Consider the following 18,831-nt stretch of genomic DNA (forward strand, 5'->3'; position numbering starts at 1 on the left):
AAAATTCCAGTATCTTCATTAAAATTTCAGATTTGTTGGTAACTGTTCTCATTGTAGAAATTAGACTGTAGAGCGTGAAAATGAGAATAATAAAACATCAAGAATTATAATAAATTTAATAGGATAATTCTGAAAAATTTAAAGACTATAACTGTGTGTAGACTAGCTCAAATAATGAACTCACCAGAAATGCAGCAAAAGGAACTTAATAAGCAGTAGAAAGCATTCTTATTACCAAAGCTGGTCTGTCTCCCTGTAGCACTTATCCCTTAATTACACAAATGAATAGTTAACAGTGCCCCCTTTCCCAATAATTGTAGTTTTACTTCGTTCAGTTTAGCAGCTTACTATAAAATACGGTGTAGATTGACTAGAATTTCTATAAAATCCAGGAAATGTAGTCTAGTCTTCCTTTCTCTGGAATACAGGATATCTTAAATTCAGTGCTTCATTTCTGCTTCTATAACAGATTTTGAGAGGGTCCTGGTCCAGTCCCCACGAACTGCTGGCAGGGAGAGGTGGTCAGCGTATCGGAGGATGGGTACGGAGCCTGGCTGACCTGTGAAGGGGCGGGACAAAGGGCACAGCCTGTGCCTGGGTTTGGATTTCCAGTCCGCGGCTGAGACCAGGGAACAGGAGTCGGGTTAGGGGCAGAGCAGCAGGTAGCACCTGCAGAGGGACGCGGAGGCCGGAACAGGTTGACAGGTGCTGGAACGCAGCCAGGTGGACTCCAGGCTGTAGGTACAACTGAGGGACCAACAGAGCAGGCCTTGCTGCCCCAAGGTCAGCAACAGCAGGTGTCAGATGGGCGGTGTGGAGAGCCTGGTGCATTGTGACAAGGCTTGTCCTCCGCAGGGGGGCGGGGACGGCTGGGGAAGTCACCCCCAGCGCTCTGCAGCGACAGCCCCCTGGCTTTCCCACCCTGGTGTTTTCTGCATAGGATGCTGACCGGTATTAGCGCGAGTCGCTTTGCTTTATCTGGTACCTCAAACCCAGTTAACATGTTATCCCTTTCTTTGAAACAGCGTTGCTTCCCTGTTTCCTTTCATTTTCTCTCAAGCACCAGCATCTCATACTCTGGAGTGGGCCGTGTGGTTTGAACCTGAGCTCTTTCTCCCTCCTGTCCTGTTCTGGGCAGGGGCTGTGACCCTCTGTGCCTCTCTCTTCTCACCTGGATGCTTACGCAGTTAAGTGAGGTGGCACGGAGGGCTCGCCCTCCAAGCCCCCAGACCCCGCCACCAGCCAGCGCTCACAGAGCGTCCCTGTTGCGCATGAGCACCGGTGTGGACTCCGGTCTCCCACTGACACTAAAGTCACCTCCCTGTTTCCATTCTGTGTCCCTGCAATTCATCTTGTACTGCCTGCCACCAGAGTGGCCTGCCCACCTGGAAGAAAGGGTCAAGGGGAATGTCCTCTCATCAGAAGTTCAGATGCACAGGACATGAAACCCTCCAGCCTCTGCCTGGCAGCCATGCCCTGCATGTTCGAGCCCACCTCCTCCCTGCATCTTCGCTGTATTGTCCCAGGTCCAGGTCCTTCTCTCCAGTCTCGAAGGGCAAGGGGGGCCCCTCCCCCCTCCCGCTGTCCTGTGTGACTGAGCTGTCCCTCCCGCCCCAGCGTGCATTCACCTGCCAACCCGAAACCCCCACAGGCAATGCCTTGCTTCCTCCCGAGTGCGTGCTGACCGTCCCGGGCCATCTCTGACTCGCACAGACTTTCCTGAAGACTTGCCTGATCAGGAGTGAAACCTCATTAGACTCTGTACGTACATCACGTTGCCCATGAGAGGGAAAGCTCCCTGAGGGCAGGGGCTGCCACGTTTCCTCTACGCTCTGACCGTGCAAGTGCCCACTAGAGGTTTCCATTGAATTGCCTTATCAAAAACAGTTGTTTCTACTTCAGCTCTACCTGTCTACTGGTGAATAATGGATCTTGGAGCAGGATTAAACTACGTCTGCCCAACATTCCATGAGAAAAATAATTTTTCAATTGATAGTGGAAATAAATATATAATGCTTTCATCTATAGAAATTATCTCTAGAGCCATCCCTTCTGGATCAGCATTGAATTTTAAGAGTGAGGCATCCGTAGCTTTAAATATTGATGTAACCTTCTCATACAGCCTTTCTGTGCTTCGGTGATGTTAGTATTCCTACAAAGTTGGACGTTACAATCCGGCACTGATCTTTCACAGGGGTGTCCGACCCACGGCCCCGCTGCCAGGATGGCCACGCACACGGCCCAACACAGTATCATAAATTTACTTAAAACCTTCCTTTTGTTCATCAGTTTTCGTTAGTGTTTGTGTATCTAATGTGTGTGGCCCAAGACGACTCCTCTTCTTCCAGTGTGGCCCAGAGACGCCGGAAGGCTGGACACCCCTGTTTCGGGGTTCCGGGAGAACGCTGCCGCCACCCTCCCACAGAGCCCCTCGTCCTGTGCCTGCGGCGGCATGGTCCCCACATCATCCGTGCACTCCTGGGACTCCAGCCTCTGGGGCCGCTGGGACTAGCAAACCCCTTTGCTCTGTTCATGCGCCTGCGAAGCCACGATTTCTTGTTTGTGCCAGTAAACCATCTTCTATAACCAGTAGCGATTCCCACTGTGCCTTATCCACATACATCTTTGCAATCTGACGGTTAACCCTCTTACTGGCAAGTAAAAAGATACTACTTGGGACTGAGTTTTTTTAACATCTGCTTTTTTTCCTCTAAGGTTTTTATTCTATGTTGACATATTGAAGGGAGTTTATCTTTTCATTGTACTTAAACTGCTTTTAGGAAATCAGTGTGTTTACTCTTTGGGTGTAGGTTTTATAATCACAAAAAATAAGAATTTTAAAGCCCATTTCTAATTTTTTTTTATAAATGTAAAAAAATCTGCTAGGAATTTGGAGTCTCAAAGATTAGACAAGACATTTAAATACTGCCACCATCTAGTAGCATCCTCACCTCAATAGCTTGATAATTGCAGCTTCAACTCTGATACAGAAAATTAGTCTTCCATAAATCCCGGTAAACTGTTATTGTTATGTGAGTAATCTAGAAATATATCCTCTACATTTCATAAAGAAATGCATGAAAGGTATTACATTTTCTCTCCAAAGTTAGTCTCAGGAATTTCGAAAGGTCTTTATTATTGTACTTATTTATAGAGGTAAGTATATCAATGAAAAATTTAAAGATTTTAGATTTTTGTTGCTTTTCCCGTGTTTGTATTTCATTTTGCTAAAAAATCATTCCCCCCCCAAAATGTATATCTGATTTTTTCCCTGATTATTTATTAAAATATCATAATTAGGAATTTTATTATGTGAATCATTTTGTCATTATAGGTATTCATCAAAGTAATAGACACAAATGACCATCGTCCTCAATTTTCTACGTCAAAATATGAGGTGGTTATTCCTGAAGACACAGCTCCAGAAACGGAAATTTTGCAAATCAGTGCTATGGATGAGGATGAAAAAAACAAACTCATCTACACTCTGCATAGTAGTATCGATCCACTGAGTCTCAAGAAGTTTCGCCTCGACCCCGCCACTGGCTCCCTGCACACCGCGGAAGCACTCGACCATGAGGCCACTCACCAGCATGTGCTCACAGTCATGGTACGGCCGCCGCCCCTTCTGCCACCGTGGGGTTCCTAAAGGTTTCATGCAGTTGAGAGTCTTTTTGAATCAGAAGGAAAATTCCAACAGGATCGATGATGCGTTGATTCTTTCAGGTACGAGATCAAGATGTCCCCGTGAAGCGCAACTTTGCAAGGATCGTTGTGAACGTCAGTGACACCAACGACCATGCCCCCTGGTTCACGAGCTCCTCCTACGAGGGGCGGGTGTATGAGTCCGCTGCCGTGGGCTCCGTGGTGCTGCAGGTCACAGCTCTGGACAAGGACAAGGGGAGGAACGCTGAAGTGGTGTACTCCATCGAATCAGGTATTTTTGGAGCACTCCAGAGGTTTCTAACTTTGTACTTGTTTAAAAGTATGTTTCCTCTTTTCTAAAATATAGTTCTGGATGCTGGAACATTTCTGTATATCACTGTAAAAGTTCCTTACGTTGATCTTCCTTGATAGGAGAAGGATAAAAAAAATTTTTTTGTTTCACTTTTAATTCCCTAGAAAGCTAGGCTGGACAATCGTAACTAAGTTTGTTCAAGTTCTTGGAGACTCACAGTATTAGCATGATTCAAGGCTGAGGAGTCCTGCCATTTCAGAAAACTATAATTGACTAATTCAGTATTTTTAAAATTATTTTAACCACGCAGTCATTTTCCTTCTTAAACTATGAAGCAAAAACACAAAACAAAACACAAACCAAAAAGCAACAAACTTGTGAAACACTCTTGGGAAAATGATGGCCAGGCAATATAATGCTGTATGTTTAGTCAGAGAGTTTTCTCCTGGGCAGAGCAGGACGCTTCGTGAGTGCTGACGCATCCAATTCTGAGGGCGTCCAGTCTCAGAGAGGATGTCACGCCCCTGCGCCCCTGCCCAGGTCAGCGTTGCTGCTGCTCTCGCCCCCACGCAGCTTGAACAGTTGCGTTTCATTTGTGAGTTGTCGCCACAGGCCCCAGGGCTGGGCTCTGGACTCAAAGAAATGCTGAAAAGCTGGAGCTGGGCAAGAGGCGGCAGGGGCCGGGAGGCCAGCTGGAAGGGCGGGCTGTCCTTGCAGGGCTGACAGGCAGGAGACGAGAGCCTCGCTGGGAGTTACAAGACGGGGACCACCATGAGCACTTGGGGCAAAGCAGAATGTTTTTGTTCTCTGTCCTTTGTTGATGCTGCTATTCGGTCATTCTTTCATTCATCCCATGGCCTCATTGAGCTAATTTCATGGGCCAGGGGCCATGCTAGGCACATTGATACTTGAACTTGATACGTGCAAGGTATGGGGGCGAGGTTTCCATTGATCCCCACATGTATGCTCTTGCAAATGAAATCTGCCCTTGCTTGAAACAGGACTCAAGTCTGCTGTAGAGCCTGTGATTTGTTCAGTTAGAAATGGCCTTGCTTTGGGACCTCCTCTACTCATGCCAAATAACATAAGTGATTAAAATCGAGAAGACAGCTTTCATTTTCCAGTGTCATTGTTAATACAAAGTCTCTTTCATTGTTCTGTCTTTATAATGATTTTAGAGTATTGAGATCATCCACTGAACTTGACTTGGTTTTTCTAAGTTCATACCTTTGCATATTTAGAAACTGTATCTATCTTAGGCATTAGAATTAGGAGGTGTACATTAGAGATCGTATAATCAAAAGCCAAGCAAATGGAGAGTAATTTTTTAAAAAAAAACTTAGTTGATATAGTTTATGTGCTTAAACTTTTTATTTCTTAATCGAAGATTAATTTATTTCACTGAAAACGGCCTAAATGAGTTCATATACTGCCCATGGTTGCAGGAGTAATAAAATGTATTTTAGTGTAGGTAGTGCCTTGCCTGAAGAGGAAGATTTTTCCACTGGTTCAGAAGTTTAGCCATTAAAAATCAGTGCATTCCATTGTGCATGCCTGAGCACTTCAGTAAAATAATTTTCTCATAGACAAACTGGGTTTGTGTAGGAGAAAATGTGAAACTTTCCCTTAGCTTTCACATAATTCTCAACCAACTGGGTGGTTAAAATGTGATTGTTGGTGCCTGACTGAAGGCATGTACATTCTTTAAATGCTTGTAATGACTGACAGAATTAATAATTTGCTATTCCAAGAATGGAACTGTATCTCTGCTCAGAATAGATAATATCAAGGACCTATTCTCATAGAGAATTTGAAGTTTTAAGAAAGTTATTTTCTTAGATTTGGTGATATACAAATTGTGCTAAACAATTACTTGACAGGAAGTGACTCCCTTTACAGGCTGTGGAGTTGCGTGCGTGTGAATCGTTTGAATAGCGGGCCTATAAAGTGGTCGTTCAGTCTTTCGCCTGCAGTCTCTTCATAATCACCTGCTTCTCATTGCTGTCAGATTACATTTAACAAAGTTCAAAAGACTGATTATAAATTCAGGCCATAACACTGCATGTTTAATCAGCAGCAATTTATTGAGCAAAAGGTTGGTCTGATTAGGAGTCTTGACGGGGGAAGGAATTAATTAAAGGATATTTTCAGTAACAATTGAATTGTGTGCTTAGAGACATAGCAGAGCCACAGGCTGCAAGGTGTTCTCTTGGTTGTAACGCCTGGAAATGGAAACACTCAGTAAATAGGCTTATTGACCAGTATTGGTTTTCTCCCCCGAAACTTAGGTTAAATATTATTGCACTTGAAGTTTGTAGAGGCTACCGTATGGCAGGCAGTCAGCACCCACGGCAGGTCCACTGCAGGAAGACACGGATTCTGGTGCACAGCACCTTGACACGCCCTGTGGAGTGTGCACGTGTGTTACGGTCATAGCTGAGGAGCACAGGCGTGCGAGTTTGTCCAGATAGTCACCTTGTTCCAATAGAGAGAACAGTTTCAGGCTGTTTAGCAATCACTGGTTTCCCCAGCCAAGTACAGACTTCTGCCGCCGCCCTGGGAACTCGCTCACCAGTGCCAGTCGTATATTTCAGTATTTGGCAAGTGTGCCTGTTACCAGATCAGTCGAGCACATTCAAGCCACTCAGCAGCCCTCAGTGTTTTTCTGCAGAAAGATTGATCACGTTGCGCTCCCATCTGCAAACCTGGTGATTTCTGCCACAATGTCATACACACACACACACACACACACACACACACATATGCACACACACACACATTTATATATGTTGTTGTTACAGTGCAGACTGTAGAATCAGAACAGTCTTCTGATTTAGCTTGTTGTTTCAATGCCAGAATCAGAGCTGTCTTTATCAAAGTCAGCCTACTCCAAGTAATAAAGGATGTGATGCCTTGTGTATTTGAAGCATTAAGATTTCACTATCCAAGATAAGAGAGACGTGCACTTAGCTGATTGAGTATAATATATGGTAGGTCAGCTGCTTTCTGAGGACAGACAGGAAGTCCAAGGGATGGGGATGGAGGCCACTGTCCAGAGGCACTCCACAGTCTCCTCTGTGGTCCAAGCAGCCAGTCACTGAGTTTCAGAGTTTGGGGTGATGCACAGGTAGGATGAGAAAGGACCTTGATGACTGACTAAGACACAGAGGGAGAGAATCTGGGGTCCCTGACTCCCATAGATACAGACAGACTGGAGACAGTGTCTGCCAGGCCTGGCAGAGGCAGCATGAGCCTGTTCACAGGCCAGGGTCCAGCTTGGAGCCGTGGAGCCTGGAGGAAGCCCAGGCCTCTGTCCTGGTACAGACAGAGGTGTGGCCATGGGGTCTGGATATGGAGCCAGGCAGGCTTAATCGAAATCAGCCTTGGGTCTGGCTACAGAAAAAAAACGATCATGGATTTTTGGAAACTGTATTAAAGGAAGGAAATGAAAGCTATAGAGGAAGTGTTTCTGAGTAATGATGTGGAGAAGGAAGTGCTTGGTTAATCACCCAGTTTGCAAATCACACCAAGTAATGCTGTTCTACGAGGTGCCCCACGCGCTCGCATAGCAGGAGGAAAACAATTAGAGAAAGCTGTAAGGTGGCGATTCAGTCTCGTTTTGGGTAAGTGTGATAGTTCATCTGGAAAAATAAGTTCAGTCCTTTGACTAGGGTAATGGACCTAGACTCCGGTTCGTAAAACAGAAAAGGGATGAAGGGTTCGTGGATGGAGCGCACCCTCCTCACCTTGCCTCGATCTCCAAAAAGAGAGGTAACTGCTAAAATGCTGTAAGCTGCTAGTTTTCGTCAGAAAGATTTCAGTTGATGACACAAAACAACAGAACATTGTAGAGTTGAGCTTGCAGCTCAGTACATGTATATAATGTAGGAGGAGGAGGGAGGTCCAATGAAAAGCCAGTGAAACAGTCTTTGCTAGCAGAGAGTTTCTCAGACTCAACACTGCTGACTGTTTGAACCAAACATTGTTACTGTGGGGCCATCCTGTGTATTGCAGGAAGTTTAGCAGCATCTCTGATCCCTACCCACTCTCTCCACTAGTGACAACCAAAGATGTCTCCAGACATTGTTGCAGTGATTCTGCCTTCTGGGCAGAGAATTCCACCAAACCCAGAAGGCAGAATCACTGACTTAGAGAATAAATTGATCTGAAAAAAGATTATTACTGAAATCTTCAAAACCTATGAAATGGGATACATTATACACAAGCTTATGTATCAATTCCCTGGACATTTAAAATAAGGGACAGTTTTCCTAAGTTTGTTCAATTTTCTTAATGTATGGGTCTTCCCTTTTATGATGAATAAGAGTCTTGAACATTTTCAAGTGATAAATGCTGAAAATAAGTTCCAAAGGGGTTTTGAGAGACTCTTGTAAAGTTATGAACCTAACTGCTCTGTGGAAGTGTGACCATATTCTCCAGCAGCGCATTCCTGGTTCAAGCAAAAGAACGAGTTGGGCGTTAGATACAGAAAAAACAGATACCTCTTCTGTTTCTTGCTTTTCATATTTTATGGACAAAAATATGAAAAGTCTGCCTTCCTTTAGGTGGATAAAAATGAAACAAGTTGAAGAATAAAACAAGTTCCATTCAAATGTTGATAATCCTGAATTTCTGTTTACTTTGAGAATATAGTTTTTAAAGTTATCTTCATTTGTTTCTGTATTTCCAAATCCTACTTCTATTGATCCCTGTAGTTTTCTCTAATATGTTTCTTTTTTCTCTCCCAGGAAATATTGGAAATTCTTTTACAATTGATCCCATCTTGGGCTCTATAAAAACCGCCAAAGAATTAGATCGAAGTAACCAAGTGGAATATGACTTAATGGTAAAAGCTACAGATAAAGGCAGTCCACCAATGAGTGAAATAACTTCTGTGCATATCTTTGTCACAATTGCTGACAATGCCTCTCCCAAGTTTACATCTAAAGAATATTCTGTGGAAATCAGTGAAACCATCAGCATTGGGAGTTTTGTTGGAATGGTTACAGCCCATAGTCAGTCATCAGTGGTATATGAAATAAAAGATGGAAATATAGCCGATGCTTTTGATATTAATCCACACTCTGGAAGTATCGTCACCCAGAAAGCCCTGGATTTTGAAACGTTGCCCATTTACACACTGACAATACAAGGCACAAACATGGCTGGCTTATCGACGAACACAACAGTTCTAGTGCACCTGCAGGATGAAAATGACAACGTGCCAGTTTTCACACAGGCAAAATACACAGGACTCATCAGCGAATCAGCGGCCATTAACAGCGTGGTCCTAACAGACAAGAATGTCCCCCTGGTGATTCGGGCCACTGATGCTGATAAAGAATCGAATGCATTGCTTGTTTATCACATCGTTGAACCATCTGTACACAAATATTTTGCTATTGATTCTAGCACTGGTGCCATCCACACGGTACTCAGTTTGGACTATGAAGAAACGAGTACCTTTCACTTTACTGTGCAAGTGCATGACATGGGAACACCGCGTTTATTTGCGGAATATGCAGCCAATGTGACTATACATGTAATTGACATTAATGACTGCCCCCCGGTGTTCTCCAAGTCATTGTACGAAGCCTCTCTTTTGCTGCCGACATACAAAGGAGTGAACGTCCTCACAGTCAATGCAACCGATGCTGACTCCAGCGCCTTCTCACAGCTGATGTACTCGATCACGGAAGGCAACATTGGGGAGAAGTTCTGGATGGACCACAAGACTGGTTCCATTACGGTGCAAAACACGACTCAGCTAAGAAGCCGCTATGAGTTAACCATCCGAGCTTCTGATGGCAGGTTTGCAAGCTTTTCCTCTGTGAAAATCAACGTGAAAGAAAGCAAAGAAAGTCAGCTGAAGTTCACCCAGAATTTCTACTCGGCAGTAGTGAAAGAGAATTCCACCGAAGCCAGAATGTTAGCCGTCATCACTGCTGTTGGGAATCCAATCAACGAGCCTTTGTTTTACCGCATCCTCAACCCAGATCGCAGGTTTAAAATAAGTCGCACTTCGGGCGTTCTGTCCACCACAGGTATACCGTTTGATCGTGAACAGCAGGAGGCATTTGATGTGGTAGTCGAAGTGACACAAGAACATAAGCCTGCAGCAGTGTCCCATGTCCTTGTGAAGGTCGTCATTGAAGACCAGAATGACAATGCACCAGTGTTTGTCAACCTCCCCTACTACGCTGTTGTTAAGGTGGACGCGGCAGTAGGCCATGTTATTCGCCAGGTTACTGCCGTGGACAGAGACAGTGGCAGCAATGGGGCAGTGCATTACTACCTTAAGGAACATCACGAGCACTTTCAGATTGGACCCTCAGGGGAAATTTCACTGAAAAAGCAATTCGAACCTGACACCTTAAATAAACAATACCTGGTCACAGTGGTGGCAAAAGACGGAGGAAACCCAGCTTTTTCCGCTGAAGTTCTAGTTCCAATCACGGTGATGAACAAAGCCATGCCTGTGTTCGAAAAGCCTTTCTACAGTGCAGAGATCCCAGAGAACATCCAGATGCACAGCCCAGTCGTCCACGTACAAGCCAACAGCCCGGAAGGGTTGAAAGTCTTCTACAGCATCACAGACGGGGATCCGTTTAGCCAGTTTACTATTAACTTCAACACGGGAGTTGTCAACGTCGTAGCTCCTCTGGACTTCGAGTCTCACCCAGCATACAAACTGAGCGTGCGCGCAACTGACTCCTTGACCGGTGCACATGCCGAGGTGTTTGTGGACATCATAGTGGAGGACGTTAACGATAACCCTCCCGTGTTTGTGCAGCAGTCTTACGCTGCAACGCTGTCTGAGGCATCTGTCATTGGAACATCTGTTGTTCAGGTTAGAGCCACCGATTCTGACTCGGAACCCAACAGGGGAATTTCTTACCACATGTTTGGGAATCACAGCAAGAGCCATGATCATTTTCACCTCGATAGCAGCACTGGTCTCATTTCACTAGCCAGACCTTTGGACTATGAGCAGTTCCATCAGCACAAGGTTTTCGTGAGGGCCATCGACGGGGGCATGCCCCCGCTGAGCAGTGATGTGATTGTCACAGTGGATGTCACTGACCTCAATGATAACCCGCCGCTGTTTGAGCAGCAGGTTTATGAGGCCAAAATCAGCGAGCACGCCACGCATGGGCACTTTGTGACCTGTGTAAAAGCCTATGACGCAGACAGCTCAGACATAGACAAGTTGGAATACTCCATTCTGTCTGGCAACGATCATAAGAATTTCATCATGGACAGTGAAACGGGGATTATCACGCTCTCAAACCTCCGCCGGCACACCTTGAAGCCATTTTCCAGTCTTAACATTTCTGTTTCGGATGGCGTCTTTAGAAGTTCAGCCCAGGTTCACATAACTGTAATTGGAGGCAATTTGCACAGCCCTGTGTTCCTTCAGAATGAGTACGAAGTGGAGCTAGCTGAAAACGCCCCCTTACACACCCTGGTGATCGAGGTTAAAGCAACTGATGGGGACTCTGGTATTTACGGCCACATCACTTACCATATTGTGAATGACTTTGCCAAAGACAGATTTTATACAAACGAGAGGGGACAGATATTTACTTTGGAAAAACTTGATCGCGAAATCCCAGCAGAGAAAGTCATCGCGGTTCGTTTAATGGCTAAGGATGCTGGAGGAAAAGTTGCTTTCTGCACCATTAACGTCATCCTTACCGATGACAATGATAATGCACCTCAATTTCGAGCAACCAAGTATGAAGTAAACATCGGATCCAATGCTCCCAAAGGGACATCCGTCATTAAAGTTCTTGCAAGTGATGCCGATGAGGGGTCCAATGCCGACATCGCCTATGCCATTGAAGCAGATTCCGAAAGCGTGAAAGAGAACTTGGAAATCAACAAACTGTCTGGCATAATTACTACAAAGGAAAGCTTAATTGGCTTAGAAGATGAGTTCTTCACTTTCTTTGTTAGAGCTGTGGATAACGGGTCTCCTCCCAAAGAGTCCATTGTCCCCGTCCGTGTGAAAATACTCCCACCAGAAACGCAGCTTCCAAAATTTTCAGAACCGTTTTACACCTACACAGTTTCAGAAGACATGCCCATTGGAACAGAAATAGACGTCATTCGAGCAGAACACAGCGGGACTGTTCTCTATAGCCTTGTCAAAGGGAATACCCCTGAAAGTAACAGGGACGAGTTCTTCGTGATCGACAGACAGAGTGGGAAACTGAAGCTGGAGAAGGCTCTGGATCATGAGACAACAAAGTGGTATCAGTTTTCCATACTCGCCAGGTGCACTCACGATGACGAGGTGGTGGCTTCTGTGGATGTTAGTATCCAAGTGAAAGACGCAAATGATAACAGCCCGGTCTTGGAGTCTAGCCCATATGAGGCATTTGTTGTTGAAAACCAGCCAGGGGGAAGTCGAGTCATCCAGATCCGGGCCTCTGATCTAGACTCGGGAACCAATGGCCAGGTTATGTATAGTCTAGATCCGTCACAAAGTGTGGAAGTCACCGAATCCTTTGCCATCAACATGGAAACAGGCTGGATCACAACCCTGAAGGAGCTTGACCACGAAAAGAGAGACAACTACCAGATTAAAGTGGTTGCATCAGATCACGGGGAAAAGGTTCAGCTGTCCTCCACAGCCATCGTGGACGTTACTGTCACCGATGTCAACGATAGTCCCCCACGGTTCACGGCAGAGATTTATAAAGGGACCGTGAGTGAGGATGACCCCCCAGGTGGTGTAATTGCCATTTTAAGTACCACAGATGCTGATTCAGAAGAAATTAACAGACAAGTTACATACTACATAACAGGTAAGAAACCGAAACTAAACAGTCTAATTTAAAATTAAATATATTAGAAGTATAAATTCTGAGAGATATATTTCATGGAAATTAGAAAGTAAAGGGATGATTTTAGTTAAGTATATCTAAAATAAGTAGAAATAGCATCTCAAGCTACATTTCAAGTTCTTTGCCTGAGCAAAGGTAACAGTTGTTTCATTAGACTGTTCTTTATGACCCATTCCTTTGAACTTTATGCTTAGTACATAATAAATATATTGTCATTAAAAGGAAAAGCTAGTACCAATATAAGCTTAAGTATGTTTAGTAGTCCTTATATTTTATTTGGCTTAATGCTATGTTGAAATAAAATTTTGATGGAAAAGCTAGTATACCAAATTCAAATGTAATTATTTTTAAAAACCTAAATTCTTTCAAACCTTAACATCATAGGTCTGTTGTATAACTCATTTCTCCTGTTACTTCTTTCTTTCTTTATTTCAACGAGTTTGATTGTCATCTTTCTCCATTGATTTAATAGGAGGGGATCCGATGGGGCAGTTTGCTATTGAAAATATACAGAATGAGTGGAAGGTCTATGTGAAGAAACCTCTGGATAGGGAAAAAAGGGACAATTACCTTCTGACCATCACAGCAACTGACGGCACCTTCTCATCAAAAGCAATAGTCGAAGTCAAAGTTCTTGATGCAAATGACAACAGTCCAGTTTGTGAAAAGGTACGTTGCTCCTTCTTTAAATTTCTAGATTACGATTTCAGGTTTCTTTCTTAGATCTTCCAGTAGGACTGTCACGTGATGCCGTGGTATTATGGGATGTGCCTCAGGTTATAATCTCAAACTGTGCAAGCGGAGGTGAGTGTGAAGTGGGGCAAGAGATGGGTCAGCATCCGAACTGTTTTAGGGAGCGCTAAGTAGCTTAAACATCATTCAGAATGCTATGAACTATGGAGAGGGTTAGAGTTGTGTTTCACTCTAAAAATGCGGTGCCAAGTGTTTAGGAAGAGATTCCCTTCATTTGGAGGTGAGGTTATTTTGAGGAAAAACATCTGGCCCCAGCAGTTCCGTACACAGGGCTCAGTTTTGCTTTTCAGTTTTGGGGGCACTTGCTCTTACCACCCTAGAGACGGAACAACGAGGCTGGCAGGGTGGCTCCTGTAGCCATGGAGCTGCCAGTCTATATGGGAACTGGGCCTCTATCCCAGAGTAGGCAAGGACTCGGAACCCTTTCCCACTTAAAAGGTGGCAAGGATGTGACCGGGAGGGAGTTCCCTAAGGAAGATGAGTTTGGTGTTGTGTCCATCTGGATGAGGAACAGTGACAGCAAGGGATGAGGTGGCAGAAGGGAGGAAAGGACAGAAACCGGAAGCACCCGGTCCTGCCTGGAGGTGTCAGCATAGCAGGCCTGTCAAGTCAAGATGGGCTTGATTCCTGCAAGAGCAAAGGGGAGAGAGACCAATGGGAAGCCGGAGGGGGGGCTGCTTCTAGAGAAAGCGCATTGGCCTCCACTTTCGATGTGCTCAGTGTAAGGTAATGGGATGTTGAGCTGAATGTTTTTTAGACACTTAGAGATGGCGAGATTGAGGGTGGATATTAGGGAAGGATATGCAAATTTGGCTATTTCTGAGGATAACTGGTAATTGAATTCATTTGAGAGGATAATAACAAAAAGGGACAGCAGATAGTTATTTCCCGAGGGAGAAGAGAGGAGGAGGCAGAGATGTAAGGAAGAGAACGTAGCTGGCAGGGTGGGTTCCCGACAGTGAAGGAGTTTTGAGGAGGGGAGCGGGGTGTGACTGAGGTTGAAGTAGACCACTGGGATTGTGACTGGCTCGGACATGGTGGTCCCAGGTTATGACCCAGAGGGATGCCTGATTGCTCGAAATTAAACAGCGTGTGCTAATGAGGAAATCGATTTGGAGAGTAAAAGGGAGGAAGAGGAGCGTGGCCAGGTGAGGGAAGGCTGGGTTCAGGGGAAAGTGACCTCGAAGGAGGGGCAGAGCAGGTGGAGAAGGCTGCGGTGAGCGTGAGATGCTGTGGAAGGTACGCACTGATTCGCTCTGATTCCCTCGGGATGGGGCACGGAGCTTCTGAGGAATGAGGAGTTCGTTCCAGTCCATGTGTGTGCATTTTGGGAGGCTGGGGATTTTTTATATATATACAATATATATAATATGTATATATTTTATTATATTATAAAATATATATTATATAATATATAAATATATATTTATATATAAAAATATATATTTATAAATATATAAATATATATTTATAAATATATATAAATATAAAAATTTTGGGAGGCTGGGGGTTTATATATATATTATATATAATATGTATATATTTTATATTATAAAATGTATATATTTTATATATTATATAATGTTATATATAAATATTTATATATTATATAATATATAAAATATATATATATCTCATAGACACTAATGTGTGTTTTATTGTTTTCTAACACTTTCATAGTATTTCAGTGTAATACCCTATCAACTTTGGGAATAATAAAATTAGAACACTAAGATCATTTCAAATCATCAGTATTCTAAAACATTCTGTTTCATGAGTCATAAAATGTCATTCACCTAAAATTGAGTTTGGGTTAGGAAAATAAATTCAGCAAAACCTCATCTGTCTTATGTTTTGGTTTATGGTATGGGTGTCTAAGTAGTTGGAAGAGGAAACAGCCCCTAATTTGAGAGTTAGGGTGGATATGGGGAGAGAGGTTAGAGCAGGTAATGGAAGGGCCTGGCTTGATCATGTGGCCTTGGGGAATCTTTGTTTTCTCCCGTGACGGGGAGCTCACTTCTTTCTCAACTGTGTTTATTTCGTTATATGTTAAGAATAATTGCAAACAATAAATATCTATATTGGAAATTGGTAGATAGGATGTAACACGCATCTGTTCTCACCAATCCTTGGATAAATATGGAGCACTGTGTATATTTTCTCATTAGAATTTAAATTAAATACGAAACCAAGTCAAAGACATGAAGCACTATATTCAGAACTCTGCAGGTTAAATGTCAGATCAGACTCTTTCAACAATATGGAATTGTTAACTGTTACATGGCTCCTTGTTTTATAAGAAACTTTGGAAAACTCCTTGGATTTTTAACTTTCGTCATTTCCCTTGTTTTCTATGGCCAAAAGCAAATGATTTACTTTCTGTTATCCCCTTGGCGGTCATGTTGACTTTCACTGTTTTGTGTTAACAGTATTGTTTCAAATTTTTGTAGGCTTTATATTCAGACACCATATCAGAAGATGCCTTTCCCGGGAAATTGATCATGCAGGTCTCTGCTACAGATGCAGATATCCGTTCCAACGCTGAAATTACTTACACATTATTTGGTCCAGGTGCAGAAAAATTCAAACTAAATCCAGACACAGGTAATGATAGAGTTTGGGGCAAAATTATTTTGTGTTTCAAAAAAGTCATATAGGTGGGGGTTTTAGATCATTTACAGAATTTGAAATTACATTTTGTTCTTGTAAAAATGTACTTAGATGCTGCAAAATCATCATCTTTTAGAAATCTAAACAGCAATTTAATGTGTAAAATTAGGGATGAGATAAAAGAATCAATAGTCAAGGATTTAAAATGGTTTATATCACCTTTTTTTAAAAAAAAACGCAAAGTATATTTCAAACTTTTTGCTTTATCCCTTTTATATTTGCTTGTATTCATGAATTTGTGAACATAAATTTATAATTTAGCACATTCACTAAAATAACTCATGGCACATTATTCATCTTTAAATTGTTAGGATTATTTCCCTCTTATAATTTGTATTTTGTTAGAAATGGGGCCAAGTAGTAGTTTTCTATTAAGCTCTCCCCTACCAAAAAACTAATTACGAACCTGGGAATCTAATATTTTGAGGCATTTTTTAAAAATTTACGTTTGGCAAATCAGGTAGCTGTTTTGCTTTTGCGACATTGTGTCTAGTGCAGGAGATCTGTGGGCAGGGAGCTGGCACCTGCCAGGCTGGAACCTGGAACACACTGTGCGCCCACCGCTGTTCACTGTGCCATGGAGAAAACTGTTGCGCAGAGGAAGGCTGTTGTTCAGGTTTTGTAATCGTGAGAGAAAAGGAGAAGGTGTAAGATTTGGTATTGTACTTGACATCTTAAATTTCGAGTGAGTCCGTGTATTGTTTTTTTTTTTAGGTGAACTGAAAACATTAGCCCCGCTTGATCGCGAGGAGCAAGCGGTTTATCATCTCCTAGTCAAGGCCACAGATGGAGGGGGACGGTTCTGTCAAGCTAACGTCGTGCTCACGTTAGAAGATGTGAACGACAACGCCCCCGAGTTCTCTGCCGATCCTTACACCATTACCGTGTTCGAGAACACAGAGCCCGGGACGCCGTTGACCAGGGTGCAGGCCACGGACGCGGATGCAGGTATCGCGTGGCAGGGCTTTGTCTCCAAACTTGGCTCCAAGATCCTTTGTTTTAAAACACATCCCATATTCGGATGGTTTAATTATTTTACCTCATGCATGTTGAATATGTTGAATAGCTGTCATTGTTTTGTTATTTCATTCCTGAGCATTAAAAATGGAAGGAAATGTTTAGAATAATGAATTCACTTTCAATGAGTTTTTGAAGTCTCAGAATTGTGCCCACTGACCTTGCTATTTTAAGATATCTGTAGTGTCCCTAAAATTGTGGTTAGTGACTGTATTAACTGTTCTTCATATCCCATTGAGGTAGTGAAGTATTATTTTGTGAATAAACCATTAGTAACATAGAGATTTTAGTATCATAGGAACATAACAGAAGCAAATGCTCTAATGTTATAGTTTTATGAACCATTCAAATTTTTATGGAGAAATAAAAATCTAGGTTATCTATAGCACTTTGATAGCAGAGAATAAAAATAACTTCTTCAGTCATATTAATAATTAGAATAACAAAAATGTAAGTTTTCAAATAAATCTGTGTCACTGAAGTAAATAATAAATAGACTTTAAAAAATCTGCTGGGTATTACAGCCTAAGTCTGTATAAAACATGGCCTTAAAAAGCCAGATAACTATGAAATTATATTTACTTTAACTCAGCAAATCGTTAATATAAAAATTTTCTTCTTTAAGATCATAGTTATAAGAATTTTGAAATAATGTGTTTTAGTGTTTTTCCTTTTTAATATGTATGCTACATGTTCCTCCCCCCCCCAAATACAATCTGTTTAAATTCCTTGAAATAAAACATTCTGCCAATGGTGTCATGGTGTCATGGTGTCTCCTGACAGGGCTAAATCGGAAGATAGCCTACTCTCTGATTAACCCTGCTGATGGACAGTTCTCCGTTAATGAATTATCTGGAATCATCCAGTTAGAAAAGCCTTTGGACAGAGAACTACAAGCAGTGTACACCCTTACTCTGAAAGCCGTGGACCAGGGTTTGCCAAGGAGGTTGACAGCGACTAGCACTGTTATTGTGTCTGTTTTGGATATAAATGACAACCCGCCTGTGTTTGAATACCGTGAATACGGTGCCTCAGTGTCTGAGGACGTTCTCATTGGAAAACAAGTTCTCCAGGTGTATGCAGCAAGTCGGGACATTGAAGCCAACGCCGAAATCACCTACTCCATCATCAGTGGGAATGAACATGGGAAATTCAGCATCGACCCCAAAACAGGTAACTTAGCATGGGAATGAGAGGACTCCCTTTATTCTGCCCAAAAGCGTAGATTGCCCCGCCCTTGACCTGCTACAAGGTGACCGATGATACATCGTTACTAGATACTCCAAAGGGTAAAACTCAAGTTTTCTTTGTATTGTTATTTCAAATGGGATTTAAAGTGGTTTCTAAGGCTTTAAACTGTAGTTCTGCATAATGCATTTCTGATGTCTCCATTGTAACTATAAGCCACTTAACTTAAAATTGAAAAATGAAGTATCACACTCTAGTGATTTAGAAAAGATATAAGATGTAGCCAATTAGTGAAGATAAAGACTAGAAGATAGCAGAGGATCGACATAGTGGCTCTCTGTTAGTATAGAATTTACCTGGAAGTAACTTCCCAGGTGAAACGGTAGTTCCCAC

At 42.8% G+C, this 18,831-nt stretch overlaps 1 protein-coding gene across 7 annotated transcripts in view; it reads left to right on the plus strand.

Annotated features, from left to right (window-relative positions):
* Nucleotides 1–18,831, plus strand: part of FAT1 (FAT atypical cadherin 1) — a 123,489-nt gene that overhangs the window by 83,184 nt on the left and 21,474 nt on the right. For all 7 annotated transcript variants that reach the window (XM_054566134.1, XM_054566138.1, XM_054566136.1 and 4 more), the window contains 7 exons: nucleotides 3,335–3,610; nucleotides 3,727–3,937; nucleotides 8,707–12,771; nucleotides 13,283–13,479; nucleotides 16,014–16,167; nucleotides 16,948–17,181; nucleotides 18,034–18,423. In XM_054566134.1, the coding sequence (XP_054422109.1) occupies nucleotides 3,335–3,610; nucleotides 3,727–3,937; nucleotides 8,707–12,771; nucleotides 13,283–13,479; nucleotides 16,014–16,167; nucleotides 16,948–17,181; nucleotides 18,034–18,423 (5,527 nt within the window). The remainder of the gene's footprint in view (nucleotides 1–3,334; nucleotides 3,611–3,726; nucleotides 3,938–8,706; nucleotides 12,772–13,282; nucleotides 13,480–16,013; nucleotides 16,168–16,947; nucleotides 17,182–18,033; nucleotides 18,424–18,831) is intronic.

Source organism: Pteronotus mesoamericanus, unplaced genomic scaffold, assembly GCF_021234165.1.
Source record: "Pteronotus mesoamericanus isolate MK-2021 breed Mesoamerican mustached bat unplaced genomic scaffold, CSHL_Meso_final contig_169, whole genome shotgun sequence".
Lineage (NCBI taxonomy): Eukaryota > Metazoa > Chordata > Mammalia > Chiroptera > Mormoopidae > Pteronotus > Pteronotus mesoamericanus.